This window comes from Leucoraja erinacea, chromosome 5 (assembly GCF_028641065.1).
Source record: "Leucoraja erinacea ecotype New England chromosome 5, Leri_hhj_1, whole genome shotgun sequence".
NCBI classification, from domain to species: Eukaryota; Metazoa; Chordata; class Chondrichthyes; order Rajiformes; family Rajidae; genus Leucoraja; species Leucoraja erinaceus.
The window spans coordinates 90,624,400-90,649,883 of record NC_073381.1 but is presented as its reverse complement, the minus strand read 5'-3'; the positions used below and the strand labels follow the sequence as shown (position 1 = coordinate 90,649,883).

Below are 25,484 nucleotides of genomic sequence, written 5' to 3'. Positions count from 1 at the left end.
GTGTGCGGTCTGTGTGTCTGTGGTGTGTGTGCGGGTGGGTCTGTTTGTGTAGGGGGCAGTGTGTGGTGGGTCTATGTTTGTGTGTACATGTGTGTAGTGGGTCACTGTATGTGTTCCACATTGCTCCTCTCCACTGAACCCTCATTGATTTTGCTGCTTGTTCAGTTTTGTTTCTCCTTTTGTTTTACAGTTTCTTTTGGATTACTCATGCTTATCTCCCTGAAGCCTTAGTTTGATGCCCCATTCCCTGCATGTGTCCAGGGTTGTGCAGTCAGCTCTGAGTGTCCAGCAGCCTCGCACTGAATTTCAGTTCTTTCACTATGTTTTACTAGACGGGGACCTCTTACAGACCCAGAGGCAGCCTCAGCACTTCAGGTAACCTCACCTGTGCTGCACACCGTGCAGGCTACAGTCAGCCAACAGGCAGAGCACAGTGGCGTGGGGGCAGAGCAGGCAACGTACAGGCCTGTGTCATGGCCAGAGAGATGCTGCAGTCAGAATACATGCGAGATGGCAGGCTGCACAGGATACAGGCTAACGCACAGGGAAATGCTAGAGGGCGGCAGCGCAAGGACAGTCGGGATACAGGCGAATGTGTAGGGGAATGCTGGTGGAACAGAGGGACAGTCGATACAGGCGACCCTGCAGCAGAATGCGGCTGGAACGTGGCGGGGTGGTCAGGATACAGGTGAGTCATGTAGAGAGGTAGAGGCAAGTCAGAGAGGTAGGCAGGCCACTGTGTATCAGTTGGGGCACAGGTGGGAAACTGTTTTCGGGTGAAGGCAGCAAGCAGAGGAGGAGCAGTAGGCGGGTTACAGGTGGATGGTGGGGAACATAGTCGGTAGGTGGGAGCTGGGCTGGTTCGCAGGCTTGGGCACATGGTAGGCAAGGGAGGGTGGTTGCTAGGGGCAGGATCAGTTGCTGGTTGCCGAGGGGCCGGTTGTTGGTTGCTAAGGGCAGGGCCGGTTGCTAGGGGCAGTGCCGGTTGCTTGGGGTAGTGCAGGTTGTTGGTTGCTAGGGGTAGGGCCAGTTGCTGGGGACAGGGCCGGTTGCTAGGAGCAGGGCAGGTTGCTAGGGGCAAGGGCGGTTGCTAAGGGCAGGGCCAGTTGCTAGGGGTCACGGCCGGTTGCTATGGGTCACGGCCGGTTGTTGGGGTCAGGGCCGGTTGCTAGGGGCACGGCAGGTTGTTGGTTGTTAGGGGTCAGGGCCGGTTGTTAGGGGCACGGCAGGTTGTTGGTTGCCTGACAGGAGTCAATTATAAAAGATGAAATAGCCAAGCATTTGGATAGCAGTAACAGGATCGGTCCGATTCAGCATGGATATCCGAGGGGGAAATCATGCTTGACTAATTTTCTGGAATTTTTTGAGGATGTAACTAGGAAAATGGACAAGGGAGAGCCAGTTGATGTCGTGTACCGGGACTTACAGAAAGCATTTGATAAGGTCCCACATTGGAGATTAGTGGGCAAAATTAGGGCACATGGTATTGGGGGTGGAGTGCTGACATGGATAGAAAATTGGTTGGCAGACAGGAAACAAAGAGTAGGGATTAATGGGTCCCTTTCAGAATGCAGGCAGTGACTAGTGGGGTACCGCAAGGCTCGATGCTGGGACCGCAGCTATTTACAATATACATCAATGATTTGGATGAAGGGATTCAAAGTTACATTAGCAAATTTACAGATGACACAAAGCTGGGTGGCAGTGTCAACTGTGAGGAGGATGCTATGAGAATGCAGGGTGACTTGGACAGGTTGGGGGAGTGGGCAGATGCATGGCAGATGAAGTTTAATGTGGATAAATGTGAGGTTATCCACTTTGGTATCAAAAACAGGAAGGCAAACTACTATCTAAATGGCGTTGTTGGGAAAAGGGGAAGTACAACGTGATCTGGGGGTTCATTAGTCTATGAAAGTAAGCGAGCAGATACAGCAGGCAGTGAAGAAAGCGAATGACATGTTCGCCTTTCTAACAAGAGGAGTCGAGTATAGGAGCAAAGAAGCCACACCTGAAGTATTGTGTGCAGTTTTGGTCCCCTAATTTGAGGAAAGACATTCTTGCTATTGAGGGAATGCAGCTTAGGTTTAGAAAGTTAATTCCCGGGATGGCGGGAGTGTCATATGCTGAGAGAATGGAGCGGCTGGGCTTGTATACTCTGGAGTTTAGAAGGATGAGAGGCAATTTTATTGAAACATATAAGATTGTTACGGGTTTGGACACGCTGGAGGCAGAAACATGTTCCTGATGTTGGGGGAGTCTAGAACCAGGGGCCACAGTTTATGAATTGGGGGTAAGCCATTTAGAACGGAGACGAGGAAACACTTTTTCTCACAGAGAGTTGTGAGTCTGTGGAATTCTCTGCCTCAGAGGGCGGTGAGGCCGGTTCTCTGTATACCTTCAAGGGAGAGCTAAATAGGGCTCTTAAAGATAGCGGAGTCAGGGGATATAGGGAGAAGGCCGGAACGGGGTACTGATTAGGAATGATCAACCATGATCACATTGAATGGTGATGCTGGCTCGAAGGGTGATGCTGGCTCCTGCACCTATTGTCTGTTGTCTTATTGTCTAGGGTTCAGGGCCGATTGCTGGGGTCAGGGCAGGTTGCTAGGGGCAAGGCCAGATACTAAGGGCAGGGCCGGTTACTGGGGGTAGGGCCGGTTGTTGGTTGCTAGGGGCAGGGCCGAGTGCTAGGGGCAGGGCAGGTTGTCGGTTGCTAGGGGCAGGGCCGGTTACTGGGGGCAGGGCCGGTTGTTGGTTGCTAGGGGCAGGGCAGGTTGTTGGTTGCTAGGGGCATAGCAGGTTGCCTGTGGCAGGGGATCAGGGTTCAGTGGGGTGGTGGGAGATGTGCAGGGTTGGAGTCTCGTAGAGAGCTGGCCAGAGGTGAAGGTTCAGTAGCACCAAGGCGGTGACTGGAACTGGGATGAAGGTGTGGAGATTGGGGGCAGGGGAGGCTGCAGTCGGAGGTCCCTGTGCCTTTGTTTCATTTATAATTTACCCCTCCCCTACCTACCGCCACCGTGTACGGACAGTGAGAGGGTGTGGCTGGGTCCCGGGGGGCTGCTCCGGAGAGAGGGGGGGGGTGACTGGTTTCCGTTATCTCCCGGGGTGTTGACTGTGTCCAAGGTAGGTGAGGGGGGGGGGGGGGGGGGGGGGGGCAATGTGTTGCGGTCTGTCCCCGAGGAGGGGCTACAGGGGGGAACGGTGCATTTTCTCCTGGGGGGTGGGGGGGTTAGACTGTGCCAGGGGGTCGCTAACAGGCCCCCGCGGGGTTGACAATCACTCGTCGGGGGGCTGTTTGATTGGTGATGATGCTCCATGGAGGGGGGGGGGGGGGGGGGGGGGTGGGGACAGGTGCCAATGCACGGTGGGACCTGACAGTTCTGGAGTTTACAGTCCCCTGGGGCAGGGGGGGTGGGGTCGATGCCCAGCGGACTGGGGGCAGCAATGTCTCGGGTGGGGTGTGATGTTGTCCCCAGGAGGGATGGTGGGATGGGGAAGGGTGTGGTGCCCTGGGCTGACACTGACCCTGCCCCCTGTGTTGCAGCCTCGTGCCGTCGCTGGTTTCCGAGGGACCGTCCGTTATGCATCTGTCAACGCTCACAAAAACCGGGTAGGGGCAGTGGGGCCCGGGGTCAGAGGGGCCTGTGGTCAAGGGGTCAGTTGGCCGGGGACAGAGGTACACGCCCCAGGTCAGGCTGGGCTGGGGGAGGTGCGGGCTGGAGAGTTAGGTGGCGAGGGGTGGGTGAGTGGGGTTTGCAGGTGCTGTGAGTCTGGCTGGGGTGGGGTCCCAGCAGCGGGAGGGGAGGGTATGCATGGGAACGGGTGCGGAAGGGTGGAGGGGTATGCATGGGAACATGTGTAGCTGCCATGAGGTGTCGTGGGGTCGGGCGGGTTGGGAGTCCTGTAGGAGGGGGGAACAGTGGTCCATCAGTGGGCGGGTGGGGTCTAGCGGGCTAGGCTCTGACCCTCCTGACACTGCGGTGACCCTGCAGGAGATGGGCCGGCACGACGACCTGTGGTCCCTTTTCTACATGCTGGTGGAGTTTGCAGTCGGCCAGCTGCCCTGGAGGAAGATCAAGGATAAGGTACGTCACCCCCAACCCCCTGCCCGGCACTTGCAGTGTGGCACCCTGCTAACTTCTCCTGCTAACAGGTGTGGGAGGGGTCAGGGGAGGGGTGGTTCGGGTGTGTGTGTCCCCCCCCCCCCCCCCCGCGGGTGACGGGGGGTCGGAGTGCGTGTCCCCCTCCCTGCTGACCCTGGTCTCCCGCCGACAGGAGGGGGTGGAGGGGTTGGGGTTGAAGAGGGGGGGTAGGGGAAATGGAGGAAGGGAAGGTCAGGGTTCAGAGTCCTGACCCCAGTCTCCCGCCCGCAGGAGCAGGTGGGTCTGATTAAGGAGAAATACGAGCACCGGATGCTGCTGAAGCACATGCCCTCCGAGTTCCACCTCTTCCTCGACCACGTCGCCACCCTAGACTATTTCACCAAGCCCGATTACCAGGTAGGGGGTGGGGGTGAGGAGGGCGGGGGGGGGTGAGGAGAGGGGTTGGGGAGAGGGGTTGAGGGTGAGAGGAGGGGGTTGGGGGAGGGGTTGAGGGTGAGGGGGGGGGAGAGGGGGAGGGGTTTGAGGGTGAGGGGAGGGATTGTTGAGGGAGGTTGTGGTGAGGGAGGAGGGGGGGGGTTGAGGGGAGGGGATGTGGTGAGAGGGGGGGGGTGGGGGTGGTGATGGGGGGTGGGGGGGGGGTGGTGTTGAGGGGAGGGGAGGGGTTGTGGTGAGGGGAGGGGTTGAGTGGGGGTGGTGATGGGGTGGAGGGGGGTGGTGTTGAGGGTGAGGGGAGGGGTTGAGTTGACGGGGGTGGGGGTGAAGGGAGGCGTTGAGGGGGGTTGTGGTGAAGGTTGGGTGCCAGTGGCAGTGTGGGAAGGTTGGCCCCGGGCGAGGGCGTGACTGCTGACTGACGCAGGCTGACCCTCTCCCCCTCCCACTCAACCCCGGGCAGCTGATCATGTCGGTGCTGGAGAACAGCAGCAAGGACCGCTGCATCACAGAGAACGAGGCCTTCGACTGGGAGAGAGGGGGCACCGAGGTGCTGCTGTCCACCAGCACCCCCACCCAGGCCCAGCTACACACCAAGCAGACCGCCGCCATTTTCGGGTCAGTCCGGGGGGGGTGTGTGGTGTGACACGGGTGCGGGGTGGCGCTGGGTGGGGGAATGGCGAGGGCAGGGAGTATCACAGTGAGCATGAGAGCAGACCCCAGGAGGTTGGGTGAGTTGCCCAGAGGATAACAAGGCATGAATCTGGGAAGACAGGGTGTGAGTGTCCAGCGTGGGGTGGACTGGCTGGACCGGGCAATGGGCGGCTCTGGGGTGAGGGGTGGAGAGAGGTTGGTGAGGGTTGGGGGGGCAGGGTGGATGAGGGGAGGGGAGGGGGGATGAGGTGTGGGCCGATCTGGGTGTGGGTCCCGCTGACTCTCGGGCCGTTGCAGGGTGATCAACGTGACTCCGGTGCCGGGCGAGGTGCAGCGGGAGAACACAGACGAGGTGCTGCAGGATGAGCACCTGAGTGACCAGGAGAACGCTCCGGTCATCATCCCCGGCCGGCCCACAGACCTGTCGGGGGCCCCTCACAACCTAGGCCCCGACACCGACGCCTGGGACGAGATCGACATCAACCGTAACAAGCTGCGCATCAGTGTCAGCAAGGTCAGGGCTCCAGAGGAGGGGCACTCGCACAGGGCGTGGGAGGATGGGAGGGGGGGGTGCAGGCAGTGGAGGGGAGGGAGATGGAGGGGAGGGAGGGGGGGGGGGGGGATGGGGAGGGCGACGGAGAGGAGGGGGTGCAGGGAGAAGGAGGGGAGGGCGAAGGAGAGGATGGGGTGCAGGCAGTGGTGGGAGATGGAGAGGGATGGGGATGGAGAGGAGGAGGGGTGCGGGAGAGGTGGGGAGAGGATGGCTCTGGAGGGGGCGCGGGCAGGGGAGGGTGATGGAGAGGAGGGGGTGCGGGAGAGGTGGGGGGGGAGAGGATGGCTATGGAGTGGGCGTGCGCGGGCAGGGGAGGGGGCAACGGAGGGTGATGGAGCCGGCATTGAGCCTGACCTTGCGCTGCTGTGTCTGCAGGCCCAGTGTGTGCTGGAGGAGGAGCCCAGCCGGCCGTTGTGCCCTGGCTCCCCGCTGCGGGGGGCCGCTGAGCCCGGGCAGACCCCCCTGCGGTACCGTCGCGTCAACAGCCCCGAGTCTGACCGGCTTTCCACCACCGACCCGCGGGCCGAGGCACTGGACAAAAGGTGAGAACCCTCACATGGAGGCACCCCCACCCACGGCGACCACCAACCTGGCGGTCTCGCTGAGCAAGGCCCCGGAGTCGGCAGGGGTCCGGGGACGAAGGTCCCGGCTGTACTGCTCTACACCCACAGGTCGCAGGTGGAGGTGGGGGCAGGGAGAGGGGGTCTGGCCGTCGGAGATCCCAACTTACATTGCTATACCCACAGAGGTCGCGGGCAGAGGTGGGGGCCCAGGGGGTGGAGGTTCGGGGATCAGACAGGGGTCTGGTGGTCCACGGTGCCCGCTAACAATGCTGTGCCCTATAAGTCACGGGTGAAGGTGAGGGTACAGGAGGTGGGGGTGAGGGTCCAGCAGTTGGGGTTGAGGGTCCAGCAGGTGGGGGTGAGGGTCCAGCAGGTGGGGGTGAGGGTCCAGCAGGTTGGGGTGAGGGTCCAGCAGGTGGGGGTGAGGGTCCAGAATGTGAGGGCCCAGGAGGTGGGGGTGAGGGTCCAGGCAGTGGGGGTGAGGGTCCAGGCAGTGGGGGTGAGGGTCCAGGCAGTGGGGATCCAGCAGGTGGGGGTGAGGGTCCAGCAGGTGGGGGTGAGGGCCCAGGCAGTGGGTGTCCAGGTGGTGGGCGTCTGGCGGTCCACGTTGCCCACTAACACTGCTGTGCCCCACAGGTCTCGGGCAGAGCTGCCGGGTTCTCCCCTGCGGCCGGCTGCCTTGCTGAGCTGGGCTCCAGAGACGGGGATCCCGGCCGGAGAGCGTTCGTGCCCCTGGGCGGAGCGGGAGGTGTTGAGCACGGCTCTGCGCTCGGTGCCCCTGGCCGAGGAGGAGGACTTTGACAGCCGCGACTGGGTGATCATCGACAGGACCGAGCTGAGGGACTTCCGCCCCGGCCTGGAGCCCAGCTCCTCCGGGACCACCGACGAGGAGCCCGAGGAGCTGCGGCCCCTGGAAGGAGGCGAGGCCGGCCCTAGCCAGGCCCGAGCTACCGTCCCTGGCCCGGGGCCCAGCCTGGAGCCACAGCCCCAGCCCTCTCACAGCAGCAGGGAGGTGCGGCCCCGAAGCCCCAGCCGCTCACCGCTGCACCACTCACAGGCCGGTGCAAATTCCCCACGCCACCAGTCTGAGCTCTCCACCTCCGAGCACCAGGTAGGTCACGGGGGAGGGGGGAGGCCGTGGGGGTTGGGGGGGGGCAGCAGGTGGGGGGTGCCAGGGCCCAGGGACCGAAGGGCCAGGTGAGTATGGCGGGGGGATGTGGCGCGATGGGGCTGGGGAGTGGGCCTTGGGAGCGGGTCCTTTCCCCCCCCCCCCCCTCATCTCCTCCTTCCATTCCCCACTCTTATCCCCTCACTCCTTCCTCCACCTTCCTCCCCCCCCTATCCTCCCCCCTCCCTCCTCTCCCCTCTCCCTCCTCTGCCCTCTCCCTCCTTCCCCTACTTTCACTTCAATCTTCCACTTTCTCCCCCGCTAACCCCTCTCCCCCTCCCCCCCCATTCCCTTCCCCTCCCCCCCTCCCCCCACTCCCCTCCTCCCCCCACTCCCTCCTCCCCTCCTCCCTCCCCCTCCTCCCTCCCCTCCCCATCCCTCCTCTCCCCTTCTCGTCTCTTTCGCCTACCGTGTCCTCATGCTGGTGAATCTTCCACTTGCTCCCGCTAACCCCTCTCCCCCTCCCTCCTCCCCCCTCCCCCCTCCCCCCCCCCTCCTCCCTCCCTCTTCCCCCCCACTCCCTCTTCCCCCCCACTCCCTCCTCTCCCCCACTCCCTCCTCTCCCCCCACTCCCTCCTCTCCCCACTCCCTCCTCCCTCGCCTCCCCATTCCCTCCTCTCCCTTCTCGTCTCTTTCACCTACCCTGTCCTCATGCTGGTGAATCTTCTCCCCGGTGTGATCATGTCCCTCTGCCTGTTGCCCGGTAGAGCGCTCTCTGCCCCAGCTTTCGTTAATTTTCTCCTACCTTGATCTTCGTGCCTTGGCTCATGATCTTGAAGGCTTTCTTTCAGCACTTTCAGCACAGAAACGGGCCTTTGGCCCGCAATGTGCCAAGTTAACACCAATCTCTACTTGCACCAGACCCATTTCGCTGCCCTCCGTGACATATCTAATAGCCTGTTAAATGGCAATATCTTACCTGCCTCCACCATCACCCCGGCAGCGTGTTCCAGACACTCACCATCCCCTCTGTAAACATTCTTTTCCCACACGTCGTCACCTTTAAACTTTGCCCCTCTCAGCTTATAACTACGCCCTCTAGTCTTTGACTTTTCCACCCTGGGGTTAAAGGTTCTGACCGTTTACTCTTTCTTTGTCTCTCATAATTTTATATACTTCTATCAGATCTCCCTTTGACTCCAAAGCTCCGGAGAAACAAGCCAGGTTTGTCCAGAACTACACACAATGCTCCAAATGAGGCCTGACTAAAAATGTGATAATGCTGCCACATGGCTTCCTGACTCTTGAACCATGAAGGCAAGCCTACTGTCCGCCACCATTATCTCTCTATCAACCTTCAGGGAGCTATGGAACTTGGACTTAGTCCCTCTGTAAGGACAGCACAGTACCACAGAGCCGGAGACCCGGGTTCAATCCTGACCTTGCCTGCTGTCTGTGCGGAGTCTGCACGTTCTCCCTTACGACCACATGGGTTTCCTCCAGGTGCTCCGGGTTTCCTCCCACATCCCAAAGACATGAAGGTTCGCAGGTTAATCGGCCCCTAGTGTGTCGGGAGTGGATGAGAAAGTGGAATAAGGTAGACTCAGTTGAACGGGTGATCGATGGTTGGTGTGGACTCGGTTGGTCCATGGGCCTGTTTCCATGCTGTATCTTTCAGTCAGTCAACCAATGCTGTTCAGAGTCAAGTCATTAATCGTATTCTTTCCCCTTATGTTTTTACTTCCCGAAGTGCAAAAGCTTGTGAAACACCATCTGCTATTTGTCTGTCCGTACATATAACTGATCAATATCCCGTTGTATATTTTGACTGTCTTAGAACATAGAACATATGTGCCAAACTAACATTATCCGCCCTGCCCTCATCGAACACCACCTCAAAAGACTTGATCAGGTTAGTAAGAGACATACAAAGCCATGCCTGCCGATTGTCCCTAATTAGCCCATTATCCTATCAGAGAGAATCATGTCCCACGGCTCGGTGCATGTTGGGACCGGGTGTGGTGTGAGTTTGGCGTTGCAGGCACGCCATGGCATGAGCCGACTCTGACTCTGGCCCTGGGCCCTGTTTGTTTTGCAGTTTGACCAGGAGCCCTACAGCCCGCGGTACAGCCCGCTGCGCAGACTGGCCTCCTCCGTCTTCTCCTCCTCCTCCCTGGAGACGGAGCACTACCCCCATGCCAGCACCGCCTTCCTGCAGCGCAGCCGCTCGGCCGAGAGCAGCCCTGCCCGCCAGCTCCCTAGCCGCCGGCACCTGCCCCTCATTGCCGGCAACCACCGCCTCATGCCCTCTGTGCTGCGCATCTCCCGAACCCAGCTGCAACAGGTCTGGGCACGCTTCCTGTCCAAGAGTTGACCCGGCGGGAGAGGGGGGGGGGGGGGGCAGAGGACAAGGGTCACCCACGTCCCTACCGGTACCGGCCTGGCCCACACTCACTCTGGGCACAATTCCTATCCAAGGGGGCACGTACCTGCCTGCACTGACCTGGCACACACACTCAGGCTGGGCACACTTCCTATCCAAGAGTTGACCCGGCAGGAGGGGGCACATTAGGTGGCACAGACCTGCTACTACCGGTCCAGCCCACACTCAGGCTGGTCATACTTCCTGTCCAAGTGTTGGCCTGGCAGGAGGATGGGGGGCAGGGGGCACATACCCGCGGGACCCAGTCCAACCCGCCCCGCTGTCTGCATGTTCACACCAGCAGGGCAGCCCCAGGCTTGGGCAACACACGGGCAGCTTGTACTGGGTGTAGGCAAAGGGCACTCTGCAACCCCTCACTGTGGCAGTGCCCATCGTAACCTCTCACCCCTCACCAGGGTAGTGCCCACCGCCACCCCTCACCCTAGCTCTGGACACTCCGGGACCCCTCACTTGGGCAGTGCCCATTGTAACCTCTCACCCCTCACTGTGGTAGTGCCCACCGCCACCCCTCACCCTAGCTCTGGGCACTCCGGGACCCCTCACTTGGGCAGTGCCCACTGTGCCCCTCCTCCCTCATCCAAGCAACGCTCACCGCAACCTCTCACACGGGCAGTGCCCTCTGTGACACCTCACTTGGGCAGTGCCCATCGTGACCCCCTCACCCGTCACCTGGGCAGTGCCCATCGTGACCCCTCACCCCTCACCATGCCAGTGCCCACTGGGACCCCTCACCCGGGCAGTGCTCATCGTGAACTCTCACCCCGGTTCCAGGCACACCGGGACCCATCGCTGCTCAACCAGGCAGTGACCCCTCACCCTGGCACCGGGCCCATCGCGACCCTGAACCCAGATCCCGGCACCGTGCCCACCGAGCCCACTCTTCCGCGGAGTGGCTCTTCCCGCTCTCCACCTCTCCCCTACTCCTGGGTGGCCCACAGAGGGGGAGAGAGGGTTGCGGGAGGGGGAGGGGGTTAGACTCCAGCACATTCTGCCCCTGGTCTGTACACTGTGGGGAGGGGGGGACAGGGTCCAAGCACACTGGGGAGTGGTGAGCCCGACCCCTGCCCGGGGGAGGTGTAGTGCGGGCCCACAGTCAGAGTCAGTTATAGTCAGGGGCGACTGTCGGGGAAGGGGGAGGTCTGTGAAAAGTGGGGTGGGCAGTCGAGGTCTGTCGGGGGAGGGCAGGCGGGGTCAGAGGAGGCAGTTGTGGGTGAGGGCAGTTGGGGTTCATGGGAATGGGAGGGGGGTGGGGGGTTGGTGTCTTAGGATCAGACCTGGTGTCCGTGCAGGGAACCTGTGGGTGGCGATGCTCGCAGCCCGTGCGGGGAACCTGTGGGTGGTGGTGTTCCCTTCCCGAGTTCCTGGTTTGGGAGGGGGCTTCGTTGTAGCCAGGGACGCCCTCTTCCCCCACACCCCCTCCCCACTCACCCACCCACCCACCCACCGCCTTCTGCCCTCACCCAGGGGTGACCACAGCCACTCCTCCTCCCCAGGGGGCATTCACACCCTCCCATTAGCCCCCACCCCCTTTGCCCCACCTTCTGCCCTGAGCAGACCCAGGCTGACAGGGTGGGGGGGAGGGGGGGGGTTCTGTGAGGGGCACCGCACTGCAGGGATTGCTCCCACCCCTCTACCTACTTCCTGGCCCGGGATGTTAGACCAGCCCCCCCCCCCACTACCCCACCCGGCGCTGGGTTTTTAAGGGGAAGAGCAGCGCACAGACTGCGGTCACTGTATAATGCTGTTTTAATCCGGAATCTTCCGACTGTGAATAAGGGGCGGGATGTTTGCATGTACCCGGGGCTGTGCTCCCTGCGTGGAGCGGGAAGCTCCCTCCCGCATGGACCTGCTGTAAATAATGGCCGAGATGTACATTTGTAAGCCGCGGCTTTATCACAGTGGCGCGAGGACTCAGAGACGGAAACTCTAAACTTGAATTTGTGCCTTTTGCCCTTGTCTGGAGTGTAAACATCTGCGACTGCAGCTGTATATTTCCCAGATGTCATTAAAGCTTGGCGATTAGACTCCTCTGCAGTTGCCTCCGACTCTTCTTAGTCTCATCTGTGTCTTTTGTGAACGCTCATCTCTGGGCAGCGGTTTACTGGCCCTGCCAGCTCCTCACTCAGACTGCTGGGCACAGGGCACCAAGCAAGGGCAGGGGTGGCAGAGCAGGGCAGGGGGAGGGGCGGGATGACCAGCAGCCCCCTCACTCCACACAGCAGGGCAGCAAAGGCACAAATTCATTCTTACAGTGTCCGCATCTTCCTCACACAGCGTCGCCCCCGGGACCTGCGTTCCCGGGAGACTGCCCGGCCCACCTGCCCTGTACCCTCAGGAGCAGCCTGAGGCCCTGGCACGCCTGCCACCCAGCCAGGGCACTCACTGCCCACAGCGGGCGGCATTGCACACCCGCGCAGCTCCTCCCGCAGGCTCCCTTTCCAGCAAAGAGCGGCTGCACCAGGAGTCCTCTCTCACTGGGCCGACTCTACCTGGTGGTGTAATGCACGGTGAAGAGGCAGCGTCACTGTGTCTGACCCTGGGACCAGGCCATGGGGCGGTGTGGAGGGAGCATCACTGTGTCCCACCCTGGGACTAGGCCATGGGGCAGTGTGGGGGCAGCTTCACTGTGTCTACCCACCCCCCACCCCCGGGAGTGTGTGATGGGACAGTGTAGACGGAACTTTAAACTCCCCACCCCACCTTTTTGGAGTTACCGTCACCAGCTCACCACTATCAACACGCGGGGTCACCGTTCACTAGCAGCTCCCCACAGCCAATGATGACTGCAGCAGGTCAGAGTGGACCCACACGGACAGCGGGGGGCAGGGAGCACCACCACCACCCACAGGTTCCCCACACGGACAGGGAGCACCACCACCCACAGGTTCCCCACATGGACAGGGAGCACCATCACCCATAGGTTCCCCACATGCACAGGGAGCACCACCACTCAGAGATTCCCCATGGACAGCAGGGACAGGGAGCGCCACCACCCACTGGTTCCCCACACGGACAGGGAGTACCACCACCCACTGGTTCCCCAATCAGGGAGTGCGGAGCAAGGAGCACCACCACCCACTGGTTCCCCAATCAGGGAGTGCGGAGCAAGGAGCACCACCACCCACTGGTTCCCCACATGGACAGGGAGCACCACCACCCACTGGTTCCCCACATGGCCTGGGAGCACCACCACCCACTGGTTCCCCAATCAGGGAGTGCGGAGCAAGGAGCACCACCTCCCACAGGTTCCCCTCCCAGTCACACCGTGGGCCAGACTTGGAGATCTCTTAGTCTTTCTTCACCGTCACCAGGTCACCGTCACCTGGGATTTGCTCCCCACCAGCACGGTGGGATCCCCTTCACCAGAGGGAGGGCAGTGGGGCGGGGGGGATGTTCACCCTCACCGCCTCTGCGACAACGAGGAATGGGCTGTTGACTGGAGCGGGGAGGAGGATCAGGAAGGGGAGAGTGCAGTCTCTGCGCAATGTCGTCCTTCCTAATTCTGCTGTACGGCACAGAAGGCCCTTCGTTCGGCCCAACTCAGTGCTGTAGAACAGACAGACCTCGGGGAACAGCTACCTCCTTTAGACGTACAGCATGGAAACAGGCCCTTCAACGCACCGTCCACTCTGAATAACCATCACCCTATTCATTAGGGACAATTTACAGAAGCCAATTAATGTATAAACCTGCACATCTTTGGGACACCGGAGGAAACTGGAGCACGTGGTCACAGGAAGAACATACAAACTCCGTACAGTCAGGATCGAACCTGGGCCTCCGGTGCTGTAAGGCAGCTGCACAACCGTGCTACACGAGGTCCTTGAAGGTGGCCGCACAGTTGTAGAGGGTGATAAAGAAAGCATTTTCTTGCAGCTCAAACTCACCAGACCCAGACTCTAGATCCTTTTGAATCATTCTTGCACCCTTTCCAATGTAATGACAGCAGGGTGACCAGAACTATACATGGTACCCCAAATGTGGCTTGACCAACATGACATCCCAACTCCCACACTCAATATAGAAACCAGGAACAGCAGATGCTGGTTTGAAACATAAAGACACAAAGTGGCGGAGTTACTCAGTAGGTCAGGTAGCATCACTGGGGGACATAGATGGGTGACGTTTCGAGGCGGGGCCCACTTTCGATAGTGGAACGTCTCGACCTGAAACATCACCAATCCATGTTCTCTAGAGATGCAGTCTGACCCGCTGAGTTACTCCAGCACTTTGTGTTTCCTTGTACTCAGTACCCTGAACGATGAGGGTTAGTGTGTCAAATGCCACCTTGTCCACCCGAGTTGCCACCTTCAAGGACCTAGACACCTGTTCCCAGGGTCCTATCATCTAGTGCAAGTCCTGCCCTGATTTGTCCTAACAAACTACAACACCCAATTAAACTCCCATCAGCCATTCCTCTCTCCATTAACCCAGTTAATGATCTTGTATAATGTGTAGGAAGGAACTGCGGATGCTGGTTTATACCAAAGATAGGCACAAAGTGTCGGAGTAACTCTTCATAATGTGTAATTATCTTGTAATCCTGGATAATCTTCATTGCTCACCACACTACCAATTTAAGTATCATCCGCAAACTTACTAACCATGCCACACACATTTGCATCCAGATCAATAATATAAATGATGAGAACAGTGCTTGAAGCACTGATCCCTGCGACACACCACTTGTTACCAGCACTCCAGTCTGGAAACAAACCCCTTTACCACCACCCACCCGCTGCCTCCCAGCTTGAAGTTAGTTTATCATCCAAGTGGCTAGCTTCACCCTGGGTCCCACGCAATCTAAACCTTCCGACCATGTTGAAGGCCTCGTTATAGTTCATATGAATAAGGGATAGGCCGTTTAGGACTGAGATGAGGAAAAACTTTTTCACCCAGAGAATTGTGAATCTGGAATTCTCTGCCACAGGAGGCAGCAGAGGCCAGTTCACTGGATGTTTTCAAGATAGAGTTAGATTTAGCTCTTGGGGCTAACGGCATCAAGGGATATGGGGAGAGAGCAGGAATGGGGTACTGATTTTAGATGTTCAGCCATGATCATAGTGAATGGCGGTGCTGGCTCGAATGGTCTTCTCCTGCACCTACTTTCTATGTTTCTATGAACAACGTACACCTCCCTGCCCCGATCAATCCTCTTGGTCACCTCTTCAAAAAACACTCAGCTTTGTGAGGTATGATTACCCACTCGTAAAGCCTTGCCTCTCCACATCTAGGGATATCCTGCCTGTCAGAATCCCCCTCCTGTAACATAGCCACCTCTGATGTTAGGCTCACCAGTCTGTAGTGCCCAAGCATTTCCTTGAAGCCCTTCTTCAATAGAGCTCGGCATGTGCAGGTTGCGCAGCGGTAAAGTTGCTGCCTTACAGCGTCAGAGACCCGGGTTCGATCCTGACTACAGGTGCTGTCTGTACGGGGTTTGTATGTTCTGCCCGTGACCTCCCACACTCCAAAGACGTACAGGTATGTAGGTTAATTGGCCTGGTATAATTGTCGATTATCCGAAGTGTGTAGGATAGTGCTAGTGTAAGGGGGATCGCTTGTCGGCATGGATTGGGTGGGCCGAAGGGCCTGTTTCCGCACTATCTCTAAACTAAACTAAACGAGCCACCCTTTGGTCTTCTGCCATCTCACCCGTGGCTATTGATGCTACAAATCTCTGCAAGGGGCCCCACACTTTCACCTTTCACCCCACCAGCCGTCACATACAGCACATAATCCTCCGACATTTTCGCCACCTCCAACGGGATCCCACTATCAGCCACAGCTTCCCATCTCCACCCCTTTACACCTTCCGCAGAGACTATTCCCTCCGTAACTCCCTGATCGACATCCCTTCCCACCCAAACCGCCCCTTCCCCAGGTACCTTCCTCTGCAACCACAGGAGATGCAACACCTGTTCCTATACCTCCCCTCTCGACTCCAGGGACTGCAACAGTCCTTTCAGGTGAGGCAGAGGTTCACTTGCACCTCCTCCAACTTTATCTACTGTATCAGCTTTTCCAGTTGTGGACCAAACTTGAGGAAGGAAATTCTTGCTATTGAGGGAGTGCAGCGTAGGTTCATGAGGATAATTCCTGGGATGGCGGGACTGTCATATGTGATAGATTGGTGCGGCTGGGCTTGTTTACTCTGGAAATTAGGATGAGAGGGGATCTTATTGAAATATATAAGATTATTAAGGGTTTGGACACACTAGAGGCAGGAAACATTTTCCCATTGTTGGGGGAGTCCAGAACCAAGGGCCATAGTTTAAGAATAAATGGTAAGCCATTTAGAACGGAGATGAGGAGAAACTTTTTCTCGCAGAGAGTTGTAAGTCTGTGGAATTCTCTGCCTCAGAGGGTGGTGGAGGTCGTTTCGCTGGATGCTTTCAAGAGAGAGTTAGATAGAGCTCTTAGGGATAGCGGAGCTAAGGGGTGTGGAGAGAAGGCAGGAACGCGGTACTGATTGTAGATGATCAGCCATGATCACATTGAAAGGCGGTGCTGGCTTGAATGGCCTACTCCTGCACCTATTGTCTATTGACTCCTATACATCAGCAGGACCAAGCGCAGGCTCGGCCATCGTTTAGCTGAACACCTCCACTTCGTCTCCTGGTTGCTAAACACTTCAACTCCCCCTCCCATTACCACACTGACCTTTCTGTCCTGGGCCTCCTCCACTGTCAGAGTGAGGCCCAACGCAAATTGGAGGAACAGCACCTCATATTTCGCTTGGGCAGCTTACACCCCAATGGTATGAATACTGACTTCTCTAACCAAGTAACCCTTTTTTTCGCCTCTCTGTCCCTCCCTGGTTCTTTGACTAGTTTCACTGTCCTCCTGATTAATATTACTGAGTATGCCTCCTTGTCACCTTCCCCTCAGCTAACAATGATCCATTCTACATTTCCTTATCATCGTCTGCTTTGATCTGGTTTTTTTTACACCTCCCCCTTCCATATCTCTAGACTCCCTCTCCTCTGACTCTCATTCTGAAGAAGGGTCTCGACCCCAAATGTCACCATTCCTTCTCTCCAGAGATGCTGCCTGTCCCGTTGAGTTACTCCAGCATTTTGTGCCTACTCACAGTTTCTCCCCTGACTAGGTATTGGTTTATTGATTTCTATTGTCACGTGTACTGAAGTCGAGTGAAACGCTCTGTTTTGCGTGTTATCCGATCAGGTAATATTAGACATAAATCCAATCAAGCCAAACTCAAGTACAATAGGTAGAGCAATCCACGGTGGTGCAACGGTAGAGTTGCTGCCTCACAGCGCCAGAGACCCGGGTTTGGTCCTGACTACGGGTGCTAGTCTGTATGGAGTTTCTACATTCTCCCCATGACCCGATGGGATAGACAAAAATGCTGGAGAAAATCAGCAGGTGCGGCAGCATCTATGGAGCGAAGGAAATAGGCAATGTTTCAGGGCCGAAACCCTTCTTCAGTGGGGTTTCTCCGGGTACTCCGGTTTCCTCCCACACTCCAAAGACGTACAGGATTGTAAGTTAATTAGCTTTGGTAAGTTGTAAAATTATCCTCAGCGTGTAGAATAGTGTTAGTGTGCTGGTCGGTGTGGACTCAGTGGACCGAAGGGCCTGTTTCCGTACTGTTCCGCACTGTTTCTCTAAAGTCTAAAGCGAAGGGAAAGATACAGAGTGTAGAATAAAGTTCTCAGCATTGTAGCGCACCAGTTCCAGAGACAAAGTCCAATGTCCACAATGGGGTAGAGGTGAATCTGACAGTACCCTAGCTTATGGAAGGACCGTTCAGAAGCCTGATAACAGAGGGGAAGAAGCTGTTCCTGAGTCTGGTGGTGCGCGCTTTCAAGCTTCTGCACCTTCTGCTGGACGGGAGCGGGGAGAAGAAGGAACGACAAGTCGTAGAGTGATACAGCGTGGTAACAGGCCCTTCAGTCCAACTTGCCCACACCGACCAACATGTCCCATCTACACTAGTCCCACATGTCTGCGTTTGGCCCATATCCCTCTAAACCTGTCCAAATGTTTCCTGAATGTTGCCACGGTCATGTTGGCTGCTATCCCGAGGCAGCAGAAAGCTTCGATGGAGTTGATGGGAGGGCAGTCTGGTCTGTGTGATACAGCGAAAACGGTGTCTCCATGCGATCCAGACCACAGCGTTCTATCACCCTGTACACACTGTCAACCCGCACACTGGTACAACTGGCAGAGAATGTCTCCCTCTCGTGTGATCACGTCAGGGATGGATCAGGGACCACCTCCTCTGCTATCAACAGTGACCCCCAGGGATGCCCCCTTCCTGAGCGTCTCCCTTCCTCAGGGACCCCTCTCCAGGTCCCCAGAATCGCCTCTGCAGCAGATTCCCCCCCTTCCTCCCACCGTGCTCCAGTGGCCAGGCATCTCCTCCCTCTTCCTCACAATCCCTCCACTCCTCCCGCCCCTTGTCCTCCCCTCATCTCTCCTCCTTCCTCCCCTCACCCCTCACCCCACATTGCTCTCCACCCTTTTTCCTGCCTTTCTACTTTCCCCATCCCTATTCAGACCTAATCCCCGTCCCACACCCTACCTCCATCACTGTGGGCTGGCGAGAGTTTGGGGTTGGGGGTCTGGGTCATGTCCGCGGGTGGGATGTGGGAGTTGGGGGTGAGGGGAACTCTGTCCACTAACGCGCTCTCTCTGTTTGCAGGTGTTACTGGCGGTGATGGTGGATCTGCCCCCGGTGTGTGCCCCCTGCCCGCCCCAGCTGTGGGTGACCCCAGCGGTCTGCCAGCTGGTGGGGGGTGAGGAAGAGGAGGAGGATGTGGAGGAGGGGGAGGGGGCGGTGAGCGAGGGCAGTGGCAGCAGCAGCAGCAGCTCCAGCCAGGAGGCAGCACCGTCCACACTGCTGGCAGAGGGGGTGCGGAGGGGGGGGGGGTGGGGCGGGGGGCCGAGCCAGAGGAGGGATCCCGCACGCTGGTGCTGCTGTCGCCGGGGGAGGCCCAGCGTTCCCCGGGGCCGGCGGAGGGTGAGCAGGGCACGCTGGCCGCCATCACCCCCCAGGGGGAGCGGCCACAGCCGCTGGGCAGCCAGCCGGACGTGTCCGAGCCCGGCACCATGTCCTCAGTGCTGAGGTCTGAGGGTCCGCCCCCCCTCCTGCCCCTTCACCCGGGGTGGAGCGCACCTTCCCCCACATCGCCGAACGCTCGCACCTCAACGTGATGACCAGCGGGGGAGGGGGCCGCCTCCCCGCCCGCCACCCCTGCCCTCCCTCGCCCCCCTAACCCCCCGACCCAGCCGCATCCCCGTCCTGCAGAGCGAGGACGACACGGGCTCCGACCACTCGGCCCCTCCCCACCACCACCCCCGGCCCCCCCGCCCCCGGCACCGCCTTGCCTCTGAGGAGGACAGTGTCTCCGACCCCTCGCTCCGCACGGGGGCTGCCGCCGGACGCACGCACAGCAGGATCCCGCGGCCCATCAGCCCTGCCAGCGCACGTCGAGACTCCCGGGATAGGAGCCTGGCGTTGGGCCGAGCAGCACCCATGGCACACAGGTAGGGAGAGGGGGGGGCCATTGGGCAGGGGAGGGGACGGTACGGGGGGAGGCATTGGGCAGGGTGAGTTGGCTTTAGTTTAGCTTATTGTCACGTGTACCGAGACGGTGAAAAGCTTTTGTTGCGTGCTAACCAGTCAGCAGAAAGACAATACCTGATTACAATCGAACCATTCGATCGAATCATACTGTGTACAGATACACGGTAAGAGAATAATGTTTAGTGCAAGGTAAAGCCAGCAAAGTCCGATCAAAGATAGTCCGAGGGTCCTCTTGGTTCCCTTGCCTGGCACAGTTGGGGAAGGCGGAACTGGGCAGAGTGAGAGGGTGACACAGGTACAGGTGGGAGGGGGACAATGAGGGGTAAGGGGAAGGGGCATCACATGTACAGGTGAGGGAGCAAGGGGGCAGTTTTGGGTGAGAGCAGGGCAGTGCCACGGTGGGGGAAATGGGGAGGAAGCGTGGCTGCACAGGAACGCACAGGGTGGAAGGTGTGAGAGTGGACGGCACAGGTGTGGGGACCGGTTGGGGGGGGGGGGGGGGTGGGTGTCGTGGATGTAGACAGCGGGAGGTTCATGCTAGGCCTGGTGACCCCCCCTGACACTATCTCTCCCCCCCCAGGTCTGTGCTGCCCCTCAGCCCTCCCAGGGATGTGGGGGTGAGGCCGGTGCCCCCCCCGTCGGGCCCGAGCCCCCAGCGAGGGTGGTGCGGCCTGGCGGGGTCCCCGGGGCCCCCCCGGACGGAGCGCCAGTGCCTCGGGCCGACTGCGGGCCCAGTCGCGGACGGACAGCCCATCACCCTGCCGGGCACGGCGGCTGGTGGAGCGCAGGAGGCAGCACCCCACCCTGGCCGGGACCCCCGCACAGCTCAGCCCCCCACCCACCGGCAGGGCCCGCGCACACCTACCCGCACCACCTGCACGGCAGCGCAACACCAGGTACTCACCAACAGCCTGGGGAGACGGGCACCGGGGGGGGGGAGTGGGGGAGAGGGGGAGGGGTGGGGGGTGGGGGATGGGGGGGGGAGGGGAGGGGGATGGGGTGGGAGAGAGGGATGGGGGATGGGGTGGGTGATGGGGAGGGGGGGGTGGGGTGAGGGATGGGGGATGGGGTGGGAGTGAGGGGTGGGGGAGGGGGATGGGGTGGGGTGTGGGGGGGGGAAGGGGGATGGGGTGGGAGTGAGGGATGGGGTGGGGGGGAGGGGGATGGGGTGGGAGAGAGGGATTGGGGGGGGAGGGGGATGGGGTGGGAGTGAGGGAGGTGGGTGGGGGGGAGGGGATGGGGTGGGAGAGAGGGATGGGGTAGGGGGGAGGGGTAGGGGGGAGGGGGATGGGGTGGGGGGGGGATGGGGTGGGGGGTGGGGGGGGGGGGGAGGGGGAGGGGGATGGGTGGGGGAGTGAGGGATGGGGTGGGAGAGGGGATGGGGTAGGGGAGGAGTGATGGGGGGGGAGTGGGGGATGGGATGGGAGAGAGGGATGCGGTGGGGGAGAGGGGGATGGGGTGTGAGGGAGAGGGGCCACAGGGTTGGGGAGGTGAGGGCAGGGGGAGAGGGGGGTGTGTGGTCAGGTGATGGGATGGTGGTTCACCGTGATGTGGGTAGGGAGTTGAAGCAGATAGTGGGGTTGTTGTGGGGACTGGGAGTATTGGAGTGGGGTGGGGGGAGCACGGGGATTTAGGCGGGGGCAGCATGGGGAATGTGGGCTGAAGGGCCTGTGTCTGAGATGGGTCGCATGTTGAGAGAGGTGTCCCAGGTCCTGTCTCACTGTCCCCCCCCCCCCCCCCCCCTCCCTCCTACCCTCCCTCCCATCCCTCCCTCGTGTGTTCACAGCTCGGCATTGACTGGGACAGAGCGCCGGCTTTTCACCCCCTGAGGACATCACGGAGACCGGTCACGGACACACGGAGACCGGTCACGGACACGGAGACCGCACACGGACACACGGAGACCGCACACGGACACGGAGACCGGTCACGGAGTGCCAAACACGGACACAGTGACTGGCTACTTCCACGGAGCGCCGTTACGGGCACGGACTACAGACTCGTGTACCGCGGTGCTGCATGGCACAGGCCCTGGGCGTGGCGGGTGGCATGCCTTCGATTCCCGCACCGTGCCGGGCTCCGGCCGAGTCATCCCACCCCCCTCCCCACCTCGTGCCAGGAGCAGCTGACAGACAACAACCCCACCCCCTCCCCGGTACCGATCAGCAATTAAACCACCTGGCTGCTTGCTTCTCGCCACGCTCAGCCCTGGCTTCCTGTCTGAATACACCGCAGCCGGTCAGTGTGTGGGGGGGGGGGGGAGAAGGGGCAGACACCCCACCATGGGGTAGCAGCTGAACCCAAGACCAGAAACAGGGGTGGCTAGTGGCAGTGACAGGACCAGGGTGGGAAGGTCGAGGGTCAAATCTCAACCCGTGTCCAGGGAAGGGAGGGCAAGGATCAGGGCCAGTGACCCTGGGTCTAGGGGTCTGGGCAGGGTCATTGGTCTCTGCATTGCTTTACAATCAATGATGCTGGGGACAGGGTGACACAGTGGCGCAGCGGGTAGTGCCGCTGGCTGCCTCGCAGCACCAGAGACCCGGGTTCCATCCTGACTATGGGTGCTGTCTGTATGGAGTTTGTACGTTCTCCCCATGACCTGCGTGGGTTTCCTCCTGGTGCTCCGGTTTCCACCTTCATCCCAAAGACGTGCTTGTTTGTAAGTTAATTTTCAAGGTCAAGGCCCATGCTAGGCCTGGTGTCCCAGGGTCAAGGGTCTGTCTGGTGACCCTAGGGTCAGGGTCAAAGGTGGTCCTGGGGTCAGGGGCTGACCCATGATCAGCAGCAGCAGCAGACCAGGAAGGAGGTGGCATGGGGCGAGGAGTCCGTCCTTGGTAGCTGAGGCCCAAGCAGGAACCCTACCCCTCCCACCCCCGTCCCGGTGGGAGAGAAGATGGCTGGTGCGGAGAGTGAACACCGAACTGACCTCACATCAGTGTGGGATGGGGAGTACCGGCGACCCACTGCACCCCTACTCTTCCCCCCCCCCCCCCATTCCTGTATCGACCCAGCTTTGTCACGCTCACCGCTATAAAATGGGAGACTCTGCTTTGCGTGCACGAGTACAACAGGAGGTACTAAAAAGAGAAAACAAACAGAGTGCAGAATGCAGTCTTACAGCTACAGAGAGAGTACAGGTAAAAAAAACTGCAAGAGCTGCCACGTGGTGCATTGGAAGATCGTGATTCCACCCTGGTTTATGGGAGGACCGTTCAGTACTCCGATAACAGAGGGCAAGAAAGTGTTCCCGAGTCTGGTGGTGCACGCTTTAACGCTTCTGTACCTTCTGCTGGATGGGAGGGAGGAGAAGAAGGAATGACCGGGGTGGGACAAGTCTTTGATAGTGTTGGCTGCTTTTCTGAAGCAGCGTGAAGTGTAGATGGAGTCATTGAATGGTGGGAGGTCTGGTCTGTGTGATGGACTGGGCTACAACCACAGGTCTAACACCGATTTTCCGGCAACTGGTGGTCCATCACCTCCTCTAATCTGGACACAATGACGAGAGTGCACCAGAAATCTTCCCAGAAGTCCCCCTGAAAATGTGCAGCCTAGGCCAGGGTGAGGCGGCCTATCTCAACCTCATTGGGACTTCGAATTTCCCCTCCCCCCCCCCCCCCGCAGCCGGGGCTCTGGAACATCGGCCCAGCCAGAGCCAGCAGATCCGTTCCCATAGCCGACTGCTGAGGCCGATCGGGGGGGTTGAATTTGTTCCCTGTGTCCGGGACTCTGGAACTCCGCAGGCCGGTATCTCGGCCCCTCGGTGACCCGTTCCAGTACCGCTGGACTCTCGGATGCCATGACCTCTGTTGGCCCGGCAAAATGGATGAACCATAAAAAGGCTCTGGAATCGAGGGTTCCGGAAAATCGGTGGTGGATCTGTACAATTCTCTGCAATTTCTTGCGGACTTGGGCAGAGATGTTCCCAAACCAAGCTGGGAAGCTTTCTACAGTGCATCTGTAGATGTGGAGAAGAGTTGCTGGAGACATGCAGAACGGGCCGAACATCTCCTCTAAACTTTGCCACTCTCACCTTAAAGCTATGCACACTTTAACATTTCTATCCTGGGACAAAAGGGTCTGTCTACACTATCTATGCATCTCATAACTTTATAATCCTCTATCAGGTCTCCCCTCAACCTCTGATGCTCCAGAGAATGATCCAAGTTTTGCCAACCTCGCCCCGTAGCTGAAACCCTCTAATCCAGGCACCATTCTGGTAAATCTCCTCTGCACCCTTTCCAAAACCTCCACACCCCCCCCCCCTGTTATAGGGTGACCAGAACTGCACACAATACTCCAAATGCTGCCTAACCAAAGTTGTATAAAGCTGCTTCCTGACTTCCTGACTGTAGATGTGTGGGTGTGCTTTCTTGGTTGTGGCATCAGCCCAAACTGTTGGTGATGTTTTCATCGAGGAACTCGAAGCTCTCGCCCATCTCCACTTCGGCACCGTTGATACAAACTAGGGCATATACTCCACCACGCCCCCTGAAGTCGATAACCTGCTCTCAATAGGTGGGAAGTACGCAGATGAGCACTTGAATTGCCGAGGTAGTGAAGGCTATGGACCAGGTGGCTTGACGGTAAGCATGATTGTGATGGGCTGAAGGGCCTCCGTGAATGTGCCATCGGACTAACTGCCTAACTGAGTATTGTACCATTTTCACCACAGCAGCAATGTCTCTCGGCCGTTGGCAGGGAGCAGATCCCACCTGCCCGTGTTTGGCCCATATCCCTCTAAACCTTTCCTATCCGTGTACCTGTCCAATGAGTGCTGGCCGATGCAGTTTAATATCAGCTCGTGTGAAATGATTCATTCTGGGGCATTAAGGGCGGTCACGATGGCGCAGCAGTAGAGTTGCTGCCTTACAGCGCCAATACCCGGATTCAATCCTGACTACGAGTGCTGTCTGTGCAGAGTTTGTACGTTCTCCCCGTGACCGTGAGTTTTCTCCGGGTGATGCGGTCTTCTCCCACACTTCGAAGACGTACAGTTTTGTGGGTTAATTGGCTTCGGTAAAATGTACATTGTCCCTGGTGTGTGTGGGATAGTGTTCGTGTGCGGGGATCACAGGTCGACGTTGACTTGGTGGACCGAAGGACCTGTTTCAACACTGTATCTCTGAACTAAACTAAAGTACGGGTGGAACACATACAATAAATATAATGGTTCGATTGTACTTTATTGCTACATGTACCTGGCTACAGTGACATTCTTTTTGCGTGAGGGTCAGAATAATGTTACTACACACACACAATTGCACTTAAGTACAAGTGTGTAAAATAGTAGATTACACCAAGTCAGTACGTAAGAGTTGCCACCTCTCCGGCTATCTTCTACCTACCAACTTTCAGAATTGTTAAATATATCAGTCTTAAGTTGGCCATAAAGGCCCATTGACAGACACAAAGTGCTGGAGTAATTCAACGGGTCAGGCAGCATCTCTGGAGATCATGGATGGCTTACGTTTCGCGTTGGGACCCTTCTGCAGCCTGAAGAAGGGTCCCGACCCAAAGGTCACCCATCCATTTTCTCCCGAGATGCTTTAATTTTTCAGGCAGTGGCGAGTGGAGTATATTAATGATTTGGAAGAGGGAATTAGGAGCAACACTAGCAAGTTTGCGGATGACACAAAGCTGGGTGGCAGTGTGAACTGTGAAGAGGATGTTAGAAGGTTGCAGGGTGACCTGGGCAGGTTGAGTGAGTGGGCAGATGCGTGGCAGATGCAGTATAATATAGATAAATGTGAGGTTATCCACTTTGGCGGCAAAAACAAGGGGGCAGATTATTATCTCAATGGGGTTAGGTTAGGTAAGGGGGAGGTGCAGCGAGACCTGGATGTCCTTGTACACCGGACACTGAAAGTTGGCGTGCAGGTACAGCAGGCAGTGAAGAAAACTAATGGAATGTTGGCCTTCATAACGAGGATTTCAGTATAGGAGTATAGAGGTTCTTCTGCAGTTGTATAGGGCTCTGGTGAGACCACATCTGGAGTATTGTGTACAATTATGGTCTAATTTGAGGAAGGACAACCTTGTGATTGAAGCAGTGCAGCGTAGGTTCACGAGATTGATCCC

At 58.5% G+C, this 25,484-nt stretch overlaps 2 protein-coding genes across 3 annotated transcripts in view; both read left to right on the top strand.

The window, feature by feature from the left end:
- ttbk1b (tau tubulin kinase 1b) overlaps positions 1-9,830 on the top strand; it is a 29,822-nt gene extending 19,992 nt beyond the window's left edge. For both annotated transcript variants that reach the window (XM_055636211.1, XM_055636210.1), the window contains exons 8-15: positions 3,545-3,610; positions 3,993-4,085; positions 4,374-4,499; positions 4,996-5,150; positions 5,484-5,700; positions 6,115-6,281; positions 6,939-7,413; positions 9,509-9,830. In XM_055636211.1, coding sequence (XP_055492186.1) covers positions 3,545-3,610; positions 3,993-4,085; positions 4,374-4,499; positions 4,996-5,150; positions 5,484-5,700; positions 6,115-6,281; positions 6,939-7,413; positions 9,509-9,784 — 1,575 coding nt within the window. In that variant the 3' untranslated portion in view covers positions 9,785-9,830. The remainder of the gene's footprint in view (positions 1-3,544; positions 3,611-3,992; positions 4,086-4,373; positions 4,500-4,995; positions 5,151-5,483; positions 5,701-6,114; positions 6,282-6,938; positions 7,414-9,508) is intronic.
- Positions 9,831-12,043: 2,213 nt separating this feature from the next.
- LOC129697680 (uncharacterized) lies at positions 12,044-24,585 on the top strand. The gene is made up of 5 exons (XM_055636389.1): positions 12,044-12,178; positions 18,522-18,608; positions 19,041-19,366; positions 19,987-20,302; positions 21,193-24,585. Exons 1-5 carry the CDS (start codon positions 12,044-12,046, stop codon positions 21,577-21,579), a joined length of 1,251 nt encoding a protein of 416 aa, XP_055492364.1. The 3' UTR covers positions 21,580-24,585.
- The last annotated feature ends 899 nt before the right edge of the window (positions 24,586-25,484 follow it).